General features: G+C 40.3%; 1 protein-coding gene across 1 annotated transcript in view; it reads right to left on the minus strand.

Annotated features, from left to right (window-relative positions):
* Nucleotides 1–20,957, minus strand: part of FAM171B (family with sequence similarity 171 member B) — a 76,132-nt gene extending 55,175 nt beyond the window's left edge. The window contains exon 1 of the mRNA XM_081579443.1: nucleotides 20,601–20,957. Coding sequence (XP_081435569.1) covers nucleotides 20,601–20,817 — 217 coding nt within the window. The 5' untranslated portion in view covers nucleotides 20,818–20,957. The remainder of the gene's footprint in view (nucleotides 1–20,600) is intronic.
* Nucleotides 20,958–21,560: the final 603 nt, after the last annotated feature.

Raw genomic sequence — 21,560 nt, forward strand, 5'->3', positions numbered from 1 at the left:
CAGAAAGATTAACACCAATTTCAGGACAGTGATTAATTCAGAGTGGAGAGTGGAGCTTGAGTCTAAGTTTCACTTTTGCTTCTTGAAAAAAAGAAATCTGAAGCAAGTAGCAAAAAGCTAATATTTGACTAATTTCACTGATGAAACTATGTAGACATACAGACTACATTTCTATATGTTTGGAATCTTTCATAATTAAGATGAAATTTTTGAAATAAAAACAGAAGTGGGAAAATGTATTCCTACAGTGAATAGGTGAGTGAATATAAAAACACAAACGAAAATCTTAGTTTCTATTTCCTCTTTCTAACAGCTAACCTTCTAATGAGAGACAATTAAAAAAAAAATTCTCCTTACTCCTTTCCAGCCACTCCCTTTAATGTAGGCTCTAAAACTGTGGTAACAATAAAGCAGGTAATTAAGCCTTAAGCAGTTGGGAAATCAGTCCCTTCAAAATTGGAAGTCTGTTTCTCCTTCCCTCAGGTTCCCATAGCACTTTTAAACTCTAACGGGGCATATTATGGCATCTTACATTAAATTATATTTACATCTGTTTATGCCCTCTTAATCAATTTAATGTTAAGTATCTTGAGAGCAAAAAACTTGCTCTTCAAAGTTCCTTCAAAAAGTCAGATTTTGTAAATGTTCACCTACAGTTGCTATACTGAATTTGAGTGTTACTCTATATGTCCATCTCTCTATTTGACTGGATAATTTTCCATCTTAGAATTTCAGTATATCACATTTAATTTTTAGTTGTTGGGTTTAATAGATTAAGAAACCTTTTTAAAAATAGAGTTAAATTTTTTAAATTTATTTATTTTTAATTGAAGGATAATGGCTTTACACTATGGTGTTGGTTTCTGCCAAACGTCAACATGAATCAGCCATAGGAAGCTACCACCTTTAAACTAAGTGTTTCTAGTTCGTTCTCTTAAGAGAAAACCTGAGAGGACAGCATAAGCTGCTTTATGCTAAGAGTTGAACAAGATCAAATCTTATATTTAGCCAGCCATCAATTTAGACACAGCCGACTTATTAGCCTCTGCCCAAACTGTCAGTCAATTCCACCTAACCAATCAAGAAGCAAACATATATCCACTGAACCAACCATCCAGGAAGTTATTACTGTGAACCCAACATAAGTCCAGGGTTGATAACTGCCTTCCTGCCAATTGCCAGGCCCCGTAAGTACAGAGCAAAAAAAAAAAAAAAAAAGATCACTGACACAGCTGAATCCTTTGTTTCTATGTACATTCAAAGTGGACTAAAAATAATTCCTAAACTATGAGCTCTCATTTATTTTTGTCCTACTAGCTTTATAAACCTTCATCTTGTTTATTACTTTAATTTGAACACAACTATATCATCATGACTAGGAATTTTCAGTAAACTCCTGATGAATCTTATTTGGCCTTTACAATTCATGACTTACTCTTGCTTCCTACTTATACAAAGAAGAATGGCAAATCATTTCTGAATACTTTTAAAGTGTAGTTTATAATAATTCTATTTCATTCTTCCATCTCCTCTTTTAATGAAAATCCCTTAGAATTTGTTTTACTTGTGAATATTGTTAACATTAGAAAATTTTAAACTAGTCAGATGCAATCGCCCTACCAATTTCACAGAACACAATCTTCTAGATCTAATCAATATGTTAATCAATCAGCTGCCTCCATTAGGATGTTAATGCCCTTCTCTGCTGTGGTAGGAACCACAATACTAGAGAGAAACATAATTTACTACTCCTCTGAGATATGTTGTATTCAAAAATAAATAAGATTTCATCTACTTTGCAGAATTCTTTTCTAACAAGAATGCTTCCAGACACATCATTTTCATGGACAGATCCTTCTCCCCAGCACAGTCCAAGGCTAGCAAAAAGACAGGAGGTGAATTGCAAAATATTCCTGTTTGTTCCATAAAGAAGAAACACTATCTTTTCAATACATAGTTTTCCAAGGACCATAGCCAGTATTCATTGGCTTATTTGTATGCTGAAAATATTCTAGATCATGTTAAGATTTTCTGGACAGAAAAAAAAGAATAATAAAAACTATTGTTTGAATTCAGCCTTTTTTTTTTAATAAATTTATTTATTTTAGTTGGGGGCTAATTACTTTACAATATTGTAGTGGTTTTTGCCATACATTGACATGAATCAGCCATGGGTTTACATGTGTTCCCCATCCTGAATCCCCCTCCCCTCTCCCTTCCCATCTCATCCCTCTGGGTCATCCCATTGCCCCAGCCCTGAGCATTTGTCTCATGCATCGAACCTGGAATGGTGTTCTGTTTCACATATGATAACATACATGTTTCAATGCTATTCTCAGCCTTTCTTAAGAACCAAGTTGCATTTTCAGCAAAACAAAAGGAATCAATATAATAGTGAAAGCATGAAGCTCACAGATGAATTTTTGGCTTTCAAATATAATTTGCGTGCTTGCTTGAGGTAACGTTTCAAAGACAATGTCATTTCTAGGTTGTCTGAAAAGAAAAACAGAAACTTTATTCCATAATATGCTTTAAAACTTCTTACTAACGAAACATTCTCTTTAGAATCAACTTATAGGAAACGTATTAAAGCAGTGAAAAGAAATCCAGCCTCATTTACTAGAAAGTGGTAAAAATTGACACGTTATCGTTTCTGTCTACTTATTCAATCCTTACCAGCAGAGAATATAAACCAAGACAGAACATTCATAGTTCTGAAATACTTAATTTACTAAAAATCATCTCTAATAATAGCAGTAATAGATAGGTGTACCTGTTAAGTTCTAGGTGTTTCACAACAACTCTAATCCTTGACAATGCTGCAACGTTAAGTCTCAGTATCTTTATCTCAGAGGAAGTTTGGTTTGCCCAAGAGCACATCTAAGAAGGGGCAGAGCAGATTTTGAATTCTAGCTGTCCAAGTTCCAAAGCCCACGGAATAGCCACCAAACTACAAAGCCCGAGAACAATTCCCCTTCTGATAAAGACACAGGAGCAAGTGAGGGCACAGAACCCAATGAGCTGCCATCAACACCCACACCCGAGTCCTGCTTGCCTTTCCCACCCCATCCCACCACCGTCTTGCCTCTCTCTCCTCAGGGCAGCCACGCCACATGGGCCTTCTCCTGTGGCTCAAATTCTCCAAGACCTCTCCACTTCAACATTACAATCAAGAACCATAATTCAGCTAGTCAGGCAGTTTTTAAAAGTGCCATGAAGTCTTTCATGAGTGCCCTCATTTATTATGAGTTTTGTGACAAAGAACTTTTATTTGATAATTATTGAGGACTGATTAATTAAATGTACTTGTTTGCAATGTAGATTTTGAAATTTCTTTATGTAAGTCAGAGGCTCTAGAGCAGTCTTTGGAGGAGAAAAAAAGATTTCATTTTGGAATCCTGAGGACATCTAAATTGGTACTGTGAAGTGAGATGGGGGGAAAGTGAGTGAGAAAAAAGAGGGAGAGGGAGTGAGAGGCATGAGGTTTTCATCACGGACCAAAAAGTGATAAAACTGAGTGCTAATGAGAGACAAAAAAATAAACATAGAAATAAAAGGGAACAAAATATAGAAAAGGGAAAAAATTGTCTCTGACAAAGTAGTCCAGGTGTAAGAACTGCACACAACTGACAGACAGTTCTCAATCTTAGAGCATCATACAATATGCATCATCTTCAAATTCATTTAATGTCATCAGTACCTACTCCAAACTCATAAATAAAAGAATATTTTAATTAACATGAATTTAAGCACACCTACCATGTTTCTAGCACTGTAACAAATGAATAACATGCCTAACAAAAGATCCTTGGTTCCTTAGATATCTGTCTTAATATACAGTATCACAGCATGTTAGGAATCAACATGCCATGCTTTTATTGAGCACTCACTGAGTATCAGGCATTCTGGAAGGTAAAAACGGATTAAAAAGTGTATCTATCCTCTAAAGGAATTCAGAAGAGACAAGCACACCAGAAGCCATTAGGGACTCAATCAAAACACCATGTAGTAGCAAGTCACCAAAGGGAGATCACCAAGTGATGCAGGAAGAGAAACATAACTGAAAAACCTTCATGAGAAGGGTAGAGTTAAGTTGGTTTCTGATGGAGTTAGGGATAAAATAGAGTTAGGGCAATGCCAATGGGGAGGGGCTTCCCAGGTGGCGCCAGTAGTAAAGAACCTGCCTGCCAACGCAGGAGACATATGAGATGTGGGTTCGATCCCTGGGTCAGGAAGATCCCCTGGGGAAGGGAATGGCAACCCACTCCAGTATTCTTGCCTGGGAAATCCCATGGACAGAGGAGCTTGGTGGGCTACAGTCTATAGGATCACAAAGAGTCAGGCATGACTGAGCACATACAATGGGGGAGGAGGAAGAGTCAATGAATTTAAAATCTGCTTGGAGTTAGGACTTACCACTGAATGTTTCCCCAGATCTTAAAAGGGGCATGCTAAAGCTTTTAGACATGAGAAGTCAGGATGTATAAATCTAAGATTCAACTGGTTCTGCTATACCGTGTGTGTGTGTGTGTGTGTGTGTGTGTGTGTGTGTGTGTGTGTGTGTGTAGATAGATAATAAAAGAGATAAAGTAAAAATAACAAAATTTTAGTAGCTGTTGCATCTTGGAGGATATATGGATATCTGTTACAATAATTCAATTTTTTGGCATACAGTACCTTAAAGTATTCATTATAAAAATTTGAAGAGAAGTAGAAGTTTGACAGAAGGCTTCACATTTTAAATGAAAACATAATGAAAGCTTAAAAATGAAAATGGTGTTTCAGGAATATGCACGGAGTAAGGCTATGGTTTGAGTGAGAGGCAGGAAAAAAATAGGGAGACCTAGGAGATTACTGTAAGAGTCCAAGCAGATGGAGAGGGGGATGGGCTAGATGAGAGTGTGGCCGAGAAAATGAAACAGAAGGAATGAACACAGAAGACACTGTGATGAATGCTTAATAGAAACCAGTGAGTGATAGCTGAGTGTGGGGGAGAGGACAGAGTCGATGATTCCTGGTTCCCCAGGTCAAATAACTAGAGAAGGGATAGAAACAGATAAGATCTAAAGCAGGGAGCAGATCTGTTGGGTTAAGACGATGTCTTTCATTAAAAAGGTTAGTATATTGCCTCTTCCATGTAAATCATGTAAATACAGTTCACATGCTGAATGGTGGTGTATGTGGTATAATCTCCTCCTCAGTCTCTGAAAGCCCAAAAAACAACATACCACACCATCACCCTCAGACAAGAGCAGCAGACACATGGGGCTAGAGCCCGAGGGAGAACAGCCTGAGTCAGCCCATAAATTACAAAATTTAAGGGATTTTTAAAAAATGGAAAACCTGCATGATAGGGTGCTTTAAAGTGGTAAGAACAAACCTGAACTTTATCCACAAAAATACATCAAAGCATATAGCTTCAGGTAAATGTGAGAGGGCTTCCTAGGTGGTGCTAGTGGTAAAGAACCTGCCAGCTAATGCAGGAGACAGAAGAGACGTGGGTTCGATCGCTGGGTCGGGAAGATCCCCTGGAGGAAGGCATGGCAACCCACTCCAGTAATCTTGTCTGGAGAATCCTATGGACAGAGGAGCCCCATGAGCGGGCTACAGTCCATAGGGTTGCGAAGAGATGGACACAAGTGAAGTGACTTCACACACACAAGTGTGAGAACTTTTCTCATGCTTACATAATGTCAGTTAAATGGCCTCTTGCTATGAATACACCTTTGGAGTATCTTAATGGAGAAAAAGTTCATGAATACATAAAATTCCTATTAGTTTTTCTTAAACTTTCTGATTTAGCAGAAAACCAGGCAACTGCTACGTGCATTACATTTCTTTAAAGTACAATTCAGATGGTACAACCACAATCATTAACAAATTTTAAATCACTCACTGCCTTGTGGTGGGGTGTGGAAATGAAATTTGGGGTCACTGAAGAGGAAAGAAGAGAAGCCAGGTTGTTTCCGAGACAGACTGGGGAAATGGCCAACGGTTTGGCCCAGATGGGAGAGGGAGGTTACAAGAGACATCAAGACACAGCTCTCGGTGTTGTGTTCATGTGGAGAACTGAGATGTTAAAAAAAGAGCACAAGTTGGTCAAGGGGGCAACATCTCACTGCCAACTGCAGGGGAAAGTATTTCGGCTGTATATCAGTGCAGAAGCAAGATAAAGTCTCTGCTAGGTTACAGCAGATCTAAACTCATAGAAATGGGGCTTATGTTTGAATCCTGAATTCAATTTCTTTATTTAGAAAGAAGTACGCACATCAGTCTGGTCTTCAAGAAATGTGAGCACAGTGGAAGACCTATGGTCTTTTTCTTCATAACAGTATGGAATGGTGAGCCGTTAGGAATATGAAATAAAGAGGAATTAAAGGAAAGAGTTTTGTTTAAAAAAGGAAAAAAAGAAAAAAAATGAATGAAATCAGTTACTGTAGGAATCTTGTAGGTTATCTGTAGCTCCATATATAAACTCGGAGAAGGCAATGGCACCCCACTCCAGTACTCTTGCCTGGAAAATCCCATGGACGGAGGAGCCTGGTAGGCTGCAGTCCATGGGGTCGTGAAGAGTCGGACATGACTGAGCGACTTCACTTTCCCTTTTCACTTTCATGCATTGGAGAAGGCAATGGCAACCCACTCCAGTGTTCTTGCCTGGAGAATCCCAGGGGCGGGAGAGCCTGGTGGGCTTCTGTCTATGGGGTCGCACAGAGTCGGCCACAACTGAAACGACTTAGCAGCAACTAACATATGTTGAGTTAAATGCAAATAAATATCAGTTCCTCTTTCAATATATTTTTTTCAAAGCCAACATTGCTCTTGATCCAAAATCTGCATACTTTGGCCACTTCATTCTGCAACACTACAGCCTTTTCCCTATATAATATTCTTTTCATATATATATTCTCTAGAGAAGCCCACTCAGGCTAGGGAATGAAAGAAGATACTCAAGTGCACAAATATTTATCCACGTAGAGTTATTATTTTTTTCACTCAATGACTATTTATACAAGATATGGCCTCAACCAAAACAATTACTGCAACTGGCCTCATCTGGCTTCCAATATGGAGGTGAGGACAAATATGGAACAAGATGCCTAGCTAGGAATTAAGGTGCCTAGCTACAGCTCAACTACACACCCTGAGCAATTACAAAATGCTCATGAGAGCACATAATAGCAGGGGAACCTAGTTCAGACTGGAAAGCCAAAGAAAATCCAGCGAAGTAGCACTTAAGCTAATGCTGGAAGTTTGGATGAAATTAGCCGGGGGGGTGGGGGGGTGGGGGCAGGGGGAGAATGTGTATGCATGTTGGAGCAGGGAAGTACTGCAAGCAGAGAAACAACCTGCAAAGGTCCTGAGGTACAAAACCTGTCACACTCAAGGCACAGAGGGCTGGAGTGTAGTGATGAAGTGGGAGAGAAGCTGGAGCTGAGACTGGGTAGGAAAGCATGCAGACTCTTACACACAGGTTATTGGTTCTCAATGTCTTGGGAAGCCTGGTCAGGTTTGTACTTAAAAATAGAATAACCGCTATTGTCAGGGTGTGGGTGGATGGTCTCCATCGTTGCTCTAGGGCATGGATTTCCGAGCACCAAGAATGGACACAGGGAGGCCAGTCAATATGCGAACCTAACTAGAGCATTAAGAGTAACCTGGGCTGAGGGAGGGGCAGTGAAGATGAAGAGAAGTTAACAGATGAGAAATATTTAGGAGACAGACTTGATGGGTTTGGTGATGGGCCAGGAGAAGAAGGAAGTGGCAAGGACAGCATCCTCAATTCTCCTTATTGGTCACAGGGGCACCTTAGTAACAGTGGAGTTTTTAGTTAACAACAAGGATGACTGGTGAAGGTAGTTGAAAGGTAAAAGCTGCCAGTTAACTTAAGTTCTGGAAGGTAGTGTATAGCATGGGGACTGCAGTTAAAAAAAAAAAAGCAAGGAGAGGATTTTTTAATCCTGGAAGGTGTGGTAAGAAATAAAGAATCCAGACTTAGGCATGGTTTACCAGAAAAACTTGAAATCTATCCAGATAAAGATGTCAAAATAATTGGTGGATATATTCAGAAGTACACTCTGGGGAGTCTTAGCATATAGATGGTATTTAAAGCAACTGGAGTAGATGAGATCACCTTGTGAGAAGGGAGAGTGAGAAGAGAGAATATTAAATGAAAAAAATCTTTTTCTACTTTTACTTTTTAGAACATAAAGACATTTTAATTATCTGCATGTTACAGTATCAAATATTTTATGGTTGTAATAATACTTAAGTATAACTTTAAAATATCATGTAATTACTGCATAGCAAATTATTCAAAAGTCACAAACTTCAGACTTCACTATCGACAAAGAATATTGATAGCAAAGAAAGGGGAATAAATTTGGGTCACCGTATTTTCCTCTTTCTTTGTCAGATCTCTAAGCTGCTGCATCCATAAAGGATCCCACACATAGACTGTGCATAGAGCTCTAGTCTGTGAGTCAGTCCTTACATACAGGATATACAATGGCCACAGAAAAACCCAGATTTGTCAGGGGAGCTTACATTGTTTTTACCTCCCTGCCTGTGCACTCATACTGTTTTCCGAAGCTTTAGCTTTCCAAGTCTCAACACATGCTATTATTTATCTTTGGAACATCAGAATGTGTTGAAACATAAATTTTGCCATTTGGACTTTCAAATGAAAGAAAAAATTTGCAATATTAAGCCACTTCTCAAAACAAGGAATCACTCTGTAATTCACTCTTTGTAGCGTCTAGCTTTTCCAATGCAGTCAGTTATTAGTGAAACTAGCAGAGGTGTAAATCAAAAACAGTAAGGAAAATATGAGTCTCAAAAAGTTTAGAGATGATATTAATTCTGAAAGCCTAGAACAGCACTGGTGATAAAAAAGAGCAAGTTCAAACCACAGACTTAAACCACAGTAGGCTGAAATTACTATTTTGACCCAGAAACTGTTTAAAAACCAAAGATTAATACTTATTTCAGCAGGTGGGAAAGAGCTTAGGTTTTTATGAATGCCTTCTCAGTAAACTAATAACAACCAGGGCAGGCCCTCATCTGCTAAAACTGATTGAAGTTTATAATCAGGCCTGAGGGATTGGATGACTCACAAAGTCATCAGAGCCCTTGTTAAGACTATTAACTTAATGTTTGTGACCCTATCCTTCAGTGCAAGAGCCAAGAGCCAAAATGCAGAGAGTTTCTGGGTTGACTGCCAAAAAATTCTGAACAGAGGGCTTTTTTCAGGTATAAGATATCCCACCAGGTTATTATATAATGAAACCTGGATGCAAAACAATTCAAAGTCATGTGGTTTATCAAAAGATGAACGTGGGACTTCCCTGGCGGTACAGTGGATAAGAATTCGCCTGCTAGTGTAGGGGACATAGTTCGATCGCTGGTCCGGGAAGATTCCACACGCTGCGGGGCAACTGAGCCCATGCACCACAACTACTGAAGCCCCCATTCCTAGAGCCTGTGCTGTGCAACAAGGGAAGCCACTGTTGGATAAGCCTGTGCACCACAACCAGAGAGCAGCTCCCACTGGCTGCAATGAGACAAAGCCTGAGCTCAGCCATGAAGACTCAGTGTAACCAAGGATAAATTAATTCAAAAAGACAACTGTTGCTTTTTGGTAGCCATTCTACAAACAGAATGGAAAAGCTAAAGGTTGAGAGAATCAGCCAGGGGACATGCATCCCAAGTGGTCAGTTCCTTTAAGGGTTAAGGCCTCTGGCAGGATTGGTTATGTCACTGAAACTCTGGTTTTACCCATCACATACACACAATAATAGGAACTTTACATATTAAAAAAGAAACACAAAAATGTTATCTGAGTCTGAATGTTATCTTTATTCTTATTGAGTCTACTTACAAAGGCCTAATTAACCATTGCAGGTTTTCTTAACGTTTTGGGGGTCAAGGATTCCTTTGAAAATTGTACAGCTGATCTCAACACTAGGTACTGCAGACTGCGTAATTAATGGCAGGCTGCTCATTACATCCTGCACTGGTTTCCTAGAACCTCTGCCATATAAGTGTAAGGGACAGTGAGTCCCTTTACACATACCAGGGGAGAAGAAAATTCACCAATCTTCACCAAGAAGATTCACCATTTCTCTACAATCAGTAAAGAAATTCAGATAGGTATTTCTTTCCTATCTGAAATACCATGGCATAGAAGCAATTTAAAAATACATTTTTTTGACTCTTCTGATTCACAAAAGTGAATTCGTTGGTAGGGAAAGAGCTCACTTATCTTTGTCATATTTGCTGTGAAGAAAATCAAATTATCCTTAAGTAACAGTTTTATCAGGCTTTGTATCTGCCAGGTGGTACCACAATTTCTAAGATGTGGATGTGGGACCTGGAGATTATCATATGAAGTGAAGTTTACCAGAGAAAGAGAAATATCATGGGATCACTTATGACACAAATGAACCTATTTATAAAACAGAAAGAGATCCACAGATCTAGGGGAAAAAAACATAGTTAAAAAGGGGAAAGACGGTGAGAAGGGATAAAATAGGAATTTGGGAGTAACATATACACACTACTATATATAAAACAGATATACAACAAGGACCTCCTGCATAGCACAGGAACTATATTCAATATCTTGTTAATGACCTATAATGGAAAAAAATCGGAAAAAGAACATATAATATATGTGTGTATATATACGGCCTTCCCTGGTGGCTCAGATAGTAAAGAATCCACCTGCAATGAAGAAGCTGCAGGAGATGCGGTTTGATCCCTGGGTCAGGAAGATGCCCTGGAGGAGGAAATGGCAACCTACTCCAGTATTCTTGCCAGGAGAATCCCATGGACAGAGGAGACTGGCGGGCTACAGTCCACAGGGTCGCAAAGAGCCAGACATGACTGAAGTGACTTAGCACACACACCCATAAATATATATATATATATATATGGATACAGATATTTGGATGTATGTGAAAGAGTTAGGTGCTCAGTCGTGTCTGACTATTTGCAACCCCATGGACTGTAATCGGCCAGACTCCTCTCTCTCCATGGAATTCTCCAGGCAAGAATACTGGTATGAGTAGCCACACCCTTTCCCAGGGGATCTTCCTGACCTAGAGATCGAACCTGGGTCTCCCACCTTGCAGATTCTTTACTGTCTGAGCCACGTGTGTGTGTGTGTGTGTACAGATATATGTATATATATATAAAACTGAATCAGTTTGCTGTACACCAAAAACTAACACAATATTATAAAGTAGCTATACATCAATAAAAATTTAAAAATAAGAATAAATAAAAACTATTATAGTACTTCAGATATAGAGAACAAACTAATGATTATGGGGCAGAGGGAAGACAGGGTTAAGGATTTAAGAGGCAAAAACTAGTGTATTAGATAAATAAGCTAGAAGAATGTATTGTACAGCACAGAGAATATAATAACTATAAATGGAGTATATAACCTTTAAGAATTGTGAATCACTATAGTTGTACACCTGAAACATATAACATAGTAAATCAATGATATTTCAATTAAAAAATAACTCTTTTTTAAAAAAAGATTTACAAATTACTAGATTTAAAAAAAAAAGTGTTCCAGCTTATGTCATATACTTTTCAAATACAGCCAAAGCAAAGCACTTAGGAGAAGGTCATTTCTACCTCATCCCAGTTCTAAGAGCCAACAATTCCAAGAAGTCTTAAATTTTAACTATATACAGCCATATTTTGACAGCTTTAACCTAGGGTTAGTCACTCAGTCATGTCTGACTCTCTGCGACCCCATGGATTGTAGCCCGCCAGGCTCCTCTGTCCATGGAATTCTCTAGGCAAGAACATGGGAGTGGATAGCCGTTCCTTTCTCCAGGGCATCTTCCTGATCCACGGATAAACATGGGTCTCCCACACTGCAGGTAGATTAATTTCTATCATTTCTAAAAATACTGCTGGTGGGGGCAGGGTGGGGAGACAGGCAAGGGTGGAAGAGGTCACAAAATCCAGGACCTTTGTAGCTTCAATTCCTGGTTATAGTTAACCCATTAGAAAAAACAAATCATCCATCTCTCATTCTGTTTCTGTTGTATCATATTTCTGTTACAAAAAAGAATTGGAATAGGTAGGTATGAATAAAACCAGGGACACTGATATTAAGACAATGGATATGAAATTCTACAACCTCCTTGAAGCATTTACCACCGAGGTAACCCAAAGGCCTCACAGTATAAGCCTTGGGTTGAGGCTGGATATTTCAACCAGCTTCCAACTAGTCAAGTGGTCAATGAAAGCCCAACTAGTATTTAGGTCCACAGGTAACCCGAACTGCCATTGGCTTAGCTATATGAGTGTTCTAAATTTCAGCATAACTAATGAGTGAATTAAAAGTATATAGTTTATAAATGCTATTTCTCTACTGAACAGAAACAAAACTAAACTAGGTACAATAACTGATGATAACTGGCAAACGTTTAATTTCAAATTAGCCCCTCAAGCGTTATGATATAGAAACCTAGTTGAGAAAAAAAAAAGCACAGTAAATAGCAATTGAAATCTTGGTCACATATAATTAAATTAATTTAAAATCTTAGTTTCCATGTAAGACAGAGAAGCTTAACATGGAGAGATTAACAGGCATTACCAACTTAAGGCTTCAGAGAAGCCCAAGACACTGCTGAGACACTCTACAGTCGCCGTTCACTAGGTCATTGGAGCAGATCTGAAACAAGCATTGCTCTTTCCTCGACACCCTCTGGGCTTCCTTGATGGCTCAGCTGGTAAAGAATCTGTCTGCAGTGAGGGAGACCTGGGTTCAGTCCCTGGGTTGGGACAATGCCCTGGAGAAGGGAACAGCTATCCACTCCCATATTCTTGCCTAGATAATTCCATGGACAGAGGAGCCTGGCAGGCTACCATCTATGTGATCACAAAGAATCGGGACACGACTGAGCAACTTTGGCTTCACTTCACTGACACCCTCTACCCTACATGAAATGGCACCCAAAAATCACTTCTCATTTCAGGTCCAAAAGAACTGGCCTTTACACTCACAGATATCAGCAACAAGTAGTTAAGAATACTGCCTAGTCCTTATAATCCAGTCATAAAAAAAATACATGTAAGAGGCACAGAATCTGGTATGTCTTGGACATATTGTGCTTACACAAAAGGGCAATTACAAAGACATCTCCAAACAGAATCTTCAAAGCAAATAAAAGCTATTTTCTTAAGATTATTATATATTTCACTACAATGCACACAGCTTTCATAGTTTTAGAATTTTCCAGGTAACTACAAAGCATACTTTTTTACCAACAGCAGATGGAAAACCTTGTATCCATTTCCTAGTGAAGGCAACTTGGCTAGGAAAAAGAAATTAGGACACATTACACTAAACCAAGTCAATGAATGACAATACTGCCACTAACCTAGTCAAACAGACCGTTGAAGGAGACTCAAGTTCAATGTTTATATACTTAGGTGGAAGAGTTTTGCTTCCGAAAAATATTTCATAGTTTCTGTGCAGGCACATTAAGAACAACGAAAAACCATCACTGAAACAAACTAGACTGAAATTCAACACAATGGCATGAGTTTTCAACCTGTAATCAACACCAAGAAATAGCTCCCTTTGGTGATTAAAATCCTGGAAAGAAATCATAATTACTTCATCTGGGATTATGGCCTTCAAAGCATGAGTACTTTAGATAAAACAGTCATTGTCTAGTCCTACTTCTACTGATTTTCAAATTCCTTGAAAAGAAAAAAAAATCTAAACAAATGCCTTCATGGATGCTGCTGCTGCTGCTAAGTCGCTTCAGTCGTGTCCGACTCTGTGCGACCCCATAGACGGCAGCCCACCAGGCTCCCCGTCCCTGGGATTCTCCAGGGAAGAACACTGGAGTGGGTTGCCATTTCCTTCTCCAATGCATGAAAATGAAAAGGTAAAGTGAAGTCCTTCAGTCATGTCCGACTCCTAGAGACCCCATGGACGGCAGCCTACCAGGCTCCTCCATCCATGGGATTCTCCTGGCAAGAGTACTGGAGTGGGGTGCCATTGCTTTCTCCGCCTTCATGGATGGGAGATTTCAAACAGGTTTGCTTAAATCAAGAAGTTTAAATCAAGTTTTTTGAACATAATAAAAAGTATACAGTAATATTCTATACTGAATTTCACTATTTTTAAATTTTATTAAGTTAAATAGGTCCCAGCTATATAGAATATAAAAAAGGTTTTAACTTTAAAAGTACAAGAATGAAGCAGCTTCATTTATAATGGCTAAAACTGAAATAACCCAAACATCCTTCAATAAAAGTGATAAATCAAACTGCAATAATTCACACAATGGAATACTACTCAGCAGTATAAAGGAATAAACTACTGAACAAGCAACAACATGGATGAAACCGCTGGAAAGTAGACTTAGATAAGAAGCTAGACAAAGAAGTACATGCTATATGCTTCTATTTTATGAAGGTCTAGAAAACATAAAATTAATGACAAGAACAATCAAAACAGTTGTCAACAGGTCAGGGTCAAAGACTGCCCGAGAAGGGGGCATGAGGGAACTTTCTAAGGTGATATAAATGTTTTCTGTCTTGACAGGGGTAATGCTTACAGGGGTATATCCGTTTGCCAAGAGACTACAGTTTATGTTACTACCAGAATCTGAAATATGGATGTCCAATAAGTAGCTCCTATAGTTCTTTCTTTTTTTCATTTTATGACTTTTGATATTTTTAAACTAATATTTACAAAATGTATATGATCATATGCTAACTTGAAAATGACTTTTGAATTTTTTGCAAGACAAAACTAGAGTGATGATGAAATTTTAATGTCAATTTAAAAAAAAAATATATATATATATACATAAAATGTGGCAACTCTAAATCAAACACCACTTTCCCCACCTAATAAACTAGCTTATTGTTTAAAAAGTGTGCAGTTTAGTTATGTCCATTTTAATACATTTTATCTCTCCACTTCCCCCAAATCCCACATAGTAGAAATGGATGGAACTGTGAAGGAAACATGGACAGCAGAATTTGATCACTGTTAAAGCTGGGTGATGGGTATGGCTTTATGAATACTATCCTGTTTACTTTCTATGTATTTGACATTTTCCAAGATAAAAGGTTTAAAACTACTTATCAGTGAAATGGTATGGACCTAACAGAAGCAGAAGATACTAAGAAGAGGTGGCAAGAATACACAGACGAACTACACTAAAAAGATCTTAATGACATAGATAACCATGATGGTATGATCACTGACCTATAGCCAGATATCCTGGAGTGCGAAGTGAAGTGGGCCTTAGGGAAGCATCACTATGAGCAAAGCTAATGGAGGTGATGGAATTTCAGCTGAGCTATTTCAAGTCCTAAAAGATGATGCTGTTAAAGTGCTATACTCAAAAGGCCAGCAAATTGGGAAATCTCAGCAGTGGCCATAGGACTGGAAAAGGTCAGTTTTCATCCAATCCCAAAGAAAGATAATGCCAAAGAATGTTCAAACTACTGCACAACTGTGCACTCATCTCACACACTAGCAAAGTAATGCTCAAAATTCTCCAAGCAAGGCTTCAACAGTGTGTGAATTGAGAACTTCAGATGTTCAAGCTGGATTTAGAAAAGGTGGAGGAACCAAAGAGCAAATTGCCAACATCTGGTGGATCATAGAAAAAGCAAGAGAGTTCCAGAAAAACATCTGCTTCATTGATTACGCTAATGCCTTTTACTGTGTGGATCACAACAAACTGTGGAAAATTCTTCAAGAGATGAGAATACCAGACCACCTGACCTGCCTCTTGAGAAACCTGTATGCAGGTCAAGAAGCAACAGTTAGAACTGGGCATGGAACTGGACTGGTTCTAAATCGGGAAAGGAGTACATCAAGGCTGTATATTGTCACCCTGCTTATTTAACTTATATGCAGAGTACATCATGAGAAACGCTGGGCTGGAGGAAGCACAAGCTGGAACCAAGATTGCCAGGAGAAATACCAATAACCTCAGATATGCAGATGACACCACCCTTATGGCAGAAAGTGAAGAGGAACTAAAGAGTCTCTCTATGAAAATGAAAGAGGAGAGTGAAAAAGCTGGCTTAAAACTCAACATTCAAAAAACGAAGATCATGGCATCCAGCCCCATCACTTCATGGCAAATAGATGGAGAAACAATGGAAATAGTGACAGACTTTATTTTCTTGGGCTCCAAAACCACTGCAGTTGGTGACTGCAGCCATGAAATTAAAAGACACTTGCTCCTTGGAAGAAAAGCTATGACAAACCTAGACAGCATATTAAAAATCAGAGACATTACTTTGCCAACAAAGGACCATATAGTCAAAGCTATGGTTTTTCTAGTAATCACGTACGGATATGAGAGTAGGACCATATAGAAAGTTGAGCACCGACAAATTGATACTTTTGAAACATGATGTTGGAGAAGACTCTTGAGAGTCCCTTGGACTGCAAGGAGATCAAACCAGTCAATCCTAAAGGAGATCAGTCCTGAATATTCATTGGTAGGACTGATGCTGAAGCTTCAATACTTTGGCCACCTGATGCAAAGAGTCGACTCATTAGAAAAGACCCTGATGCTGGGAAAGATTGAAGGTGAGAGGAGAAGGGGATGACAGAGGATGAGATGGTTGGATGGCATCACTGACTCAATGGACATGAGTTTGAGCAAGCTCTGGGAGATGGTGATTGACAGGGAGGCCTAGCATGCTGTAGTCCATGGGGTCGCAAAGAGTCAGACACGACTGAGCGACTGAACTGAGTCAGTGAAACACACAATCACTTATATAAACAGTGTATCAGTATAAACATACATTTATACTGTGAAAACATACCCCTCAGCAAGCTTTCACTGTATGCAGAAGACTTTTATAAAAATCCGTGGAGGTTCCCTGTGTCTGTACTTCACGTGGAGAATCTGAAATGGGGTTTGTCATTTTTCCAGCTCTGCTCACCCCAACCCCCAGTACGCCTCCCATCTAATAGGCCATCAGACTGGATATGATATTATTGTTTCAGTTACTACCAACCCTCAAATTAATTCTTCCCTCATCCCTCAAATATTTATTTCTAATAATTACTGGTGCAGAGGGAGAAATCAGAGCGGCTGTAGACACTAGAGAAAACATATCTCAACTTTCGTCTTTTTTCTCCCTACTTTGAGGATGATGTTTTAGAAGTTAATGAGATAACAAAGATTTGTTTTTATACCTTGATTTTATAAATCTCATATTCAACTTCTTTTAACAACACTTTCTTATTTCTCAGCTATATAAAATGACAAAAAATTTGAAAATAATAAAATCTGAAGTAAAAGTCAACTTTCAGTTTTTCTATATGGACTTATGAAGCTCAATCATATACGAGTCACTAAACATGTCTTATTAGTTTTCTAAATTTTGCCTGAGAAGGGCAAATGTCTGAAAAATCAGAAGCACCATACAGAGGCAAAGAGAGAACTACCAGGCTCAGTCAGAGCTATTTAAAGGTATATAATACCCTCCTAGGTCATAAGAGAATTATAAGTGCACCTGGGTAAAGAATCTTCTTGACAGAACCTAAAAACTGAACTTAAGTATTGTTCTAGAAGTTGTCTGCAGTCAACTTAAGATAAACAGTGAAATTAGCTAAAATTAAAAGTCCAAGATAAATGCACTTTATAACCTCCTCCTATAAATATTTCTACCTACCATTTATTTTTATATGCCCCTGCTAAATTTCAGTGAAGAATTTTACAAGATGTTAAACAACACAAACTCAAAGTCAAAGAGATGCCCAATGCCAGCATTTTATTCATTCATTCAAAAAACTTAATGTGTGCCTATGACTCACATACGCTCTTCTAAGTGCTAGAAAGATATGTAATAATTCTATGTAATAATGAACAATGCAAAGTTCATGCCCTCAGACAGCTTACATTCTAGTAAGAGGAGACAGGTTTACAAGAAAGGCTGAGGATATTAAAGGCCGTGGAGGAGAATCAGTAGGAAAAGGGCATGCAGGTTGCTATTTAATATAGTGGTCAGAAAAGCGTCTCTGTTCCAGTGATATCTGAGCAAATCTGGTGAATGTGAAGGTCCAGAGCTCCAGGCAGAGAAAACAAAAAGCGTAAAGGTGCCACACCAGAGCCCACTTGCCAGCTGAAGAAGCAGATTGACAGTGTGGCCCTAGCACTCAGTTAGGGTGAGAGCCAAGGAACACAGGAATGAGGTGGGCACAGAGGATCTAGGCCTTTGAAGGCCATTTTCAGGGTCTGGGCATCTAGTGTGACAGCCATGGGAAGCCACCGTGGGACTGTGAGCTGAAATGGTCCTATTTAATATTTTTTAAAAGATTACTAACTGCGTGAGGAGAACAGAAAGTAGAGGAACAAAGGTTGAAGCAGGAAGACCAGTTCAATCTAGATCACAATGTGCTCAGAGGAATATTTTAACTTCTTTGTTTACAGGTTGTGTTTCATTATGCAACCCAATGTGTGTGTTAGTTGCTCAGACGTGTCCGACTCTTTGCGACCCCATGGACTGTAGCCTGGCAGGCTTCTCTGTCCCTAAGATTCTCCAAGCAAGAATACTGGAGTGCATTGCCGTTCCCTTCTCCAGAGATGCAACCCAATATCTCTAACTAAAACAGCAATCAACTGAATTGCTCTCCTGGTTGCCACTGCCTTGGAGAGGTTAGAGTTTTTGAGGGAAATTCAAGAGTCATATTACTTTTTAGGCTCTAGTCTGATCTGTTGGCTAGTGGTTCCTTTATCTCCGTTAGTCTAATAGGTAAATATGTTCCAAAACTGCTCTTCCCCCCAATAATCCTTTTCAAAAATATTCTATCACAAATATCAGAAAGCAAATATTTTCACATGCATGCAGGATACAGAAGTTTCTCATATTATTTCACAACGGCAGTAGTCAAAACCCATGTAACTAATATTTCTGAAAGATGATAAATCCAAATAAAAATATACTGCAAACCATAATTCATCCCTACTCTCAGACTTCTGTTCTGTAATTTATGAAATCATGAAGACAGGCTCTCAATCACTCTCCTATCTCTCATTTCCTTAAATTCAGTAAACATTGTGTCTAACAGCTGCCTCATTGAAACCCTGTGGTTAGCAATGTCAGTTATAAAAAGCCAGGAAGGAAAACCACCACACTCTGCACACCTTTCAGGACTTTCAGCCATGCTCGTGTTATTAATTGGTATAAAAGGGTGTCAGAAACACATGCTTTCCTCCACACTTTGGTGATTTCATCCTTTGCTCAGAGCACTCTGATAAATCCAATCATCCTGGCTGTGTCAGGAATCGCAGCTGGTGTTGGCAGAGTACTGCTCTTTGAGGATGAACAAGCAGTACAAAAAAAAATACTGAATCCTACTCTTCAAAAATCTCATTTTCGGCATCTTGTATGATGTTACTAGGCAGGATTTTAAAGCAAAAATAAATGTTACAATTCACTTTGGTTTTGTAGAAACCTAGTCCACTTGCCAAAAAAAAACCTAATGGCTTTTTTCTCTTTCCAAATAGCAGGCAGCTTCTACAGGAGGGAAGGGAACTGGGGTGGGGGGTGGGGAGAAGCTATTAAAATGGACAATCCCGCTTTTTGCTTACCGGTGGAGCCTTAATGGAGGGGAATCAGGCAGGAACGGAGGGACTGTTACAGCCACAGATACTGAAAGGGACTTCCTCACCCTCAATGAACAGTGCGGAGAATCTGCCTCATTACCTCCTACTAACAAGTAAGGAGACTCCCCTCTCTGGGGGCAGGCTTTGCTATACCAACATCCACTACAGACTTGATCTCAACCACCCCCTCTCTCCTTTTCCCTTTCCTTCAATCACAAACTCCTATTTCATTTTTGTTTTGCTTCATTTTTTATCAAACGGAAGACGTTCTTGCAAACTGCCTTAAAACCATTCCCAGGATAAGAAGAGATAGAAATAAATAAAATAAATCAAGATTTTTCTCCAGAGCCAAATTTAAATATACAGGCGGAGCCAGATGATGAAAAGGGGTGTGTGGGTGTCTATCGCAAAATTCTTCAGTCTCCAGGAGAGAAAGCGTTACAGAACAGAAGGCTAAAGGGATGTGAGAACCGTGTGTGTGTGTGTGTGTGTGTGTGTGTGTGTGTGTGTGTGTAAATCATCCCCAGGCTAAAAGGATTTGAGAACCGTGTGTGTGTATGTGTGTGTGTAAATCATCCCCAGGCTAAAAGGATTTGAGAACCGTGTGTGTGTGTGTGTGTGTGTACACACAACCATCCCCAGGGCAGAGGGAAAATTCAGGAAGGGAGAAGAAAAGGATCAATCGAGGCAGTCTTTCAATCCCATCCCTCCCGACCCCTCCTCACCCCACTGCAGTACTCTGCGCTTACCAGAAAGCTCATCACCCAAAGGGCAGATTCCCGAAACCAAAGCAAAGCCCCAGTCCTGGGCAGGCAGGCTGGGGAGGGGGGAGGGGGAGGGGGAGGGGGAGGGGGGTACAGACAGGCGATGGAAAACCATCTGGCTAGGGATTGCGCGAGGCGGCCAGCGAAATCAGAAGAGTCGCCGGCGGAGATGGAAAGGCAGGGCCGGGCTCCCGGGACCTACCTGGAGCAGCGGCTGTAGAGGATACCCCGGGCACCTCCGGCCTCTCTTCCTCGGCTTCCTCCCGCTGCCGTTGCTGCTGCTGCTGCTGCTGGATGAGGCTGAGGTCGGAGCGGCTGAGCTCGGCTCTGGCGGCCGCGGGGACCAGCCTCGCCTTCAGCAGCACCGCGGCCAGGCCGAGGAGCAGGGTGCAAGGGACGCGCCGGCTGAGCCTCGCCATGGCCGAGAGCCACAGGGCCGCGGCGGCATATTGCGGAGCTCCGGGCGGCGGCGGGCGCCAGGGCTGCGGGCTCCGGCTGCGCCCGCCTGCTCGCGCCCCCTCGTGCAGTCTGCCTCGCACTCGCTCAGCAGAAGGAGGCCGCGGAGGCGGAGGGGACGCCGCGGGAGGAGGAGGGGGAAGTTAGCATCCTCGCGCACGTGATGCGGGAGGCGGGACGAACCCGGCTCCAGAGACCGCGTCTCCGCGGTCCACCCGGGGCTGGGCTGCTCCGAGGGCGCGCACGCGGCGGGGTGCTGGGGCGCCGTGCGACTGGTGGCCCCCGAGGGTAAACGAAAAAGGAGAGCCTTTCAGGGGGCTGGCAGACCAGGTCCCCCAGCCCCTACACTGAGAAATTTTGCGGAAAGTGGAATAAAATTCCCTCCACCTGACCTCAAAGTATTAGAGCTGGTGATATTAACATATTGATTACCCTCCTACAACACGCAAGGCCGCACCAACGAATCCAAAAGCCAGGATCTCTTAACCATATGGGCTTTGGGGCACCGCGGCCATCACTGGTTAGCTCGAAATTAAACTACAGTTCTCCAGATTTTGATTAAACTTCCTTTTTCTTCCCAAGTTGAATTTTCTTTCTGTATCATAAAATGTCCTTAATTACATTTTGTCTAATTATAGTCTACAGTTTGCTCAAAAAATGCTCATTTGCTCAAAAAATATTTTTCTAAATGCCTACAAGGTGCTTA

This window comes from Giraffa tippelskirchi, chromosome 3, assembly GCF_054371585.1.
Source record: "Giraffa tippelskirchi isolate mGirTip1 chromosome 3, T2T-mGirTip1v1.2.pri, whole genome shotgun sequence".
In the NCBI taxonomy this organism is placed as follows: Eukaryota; Metazoa; Chordata; class Mammalia; order Artiodactyla; family Giraffidae; genus Giraffa; species Giraffa tippelskirchi.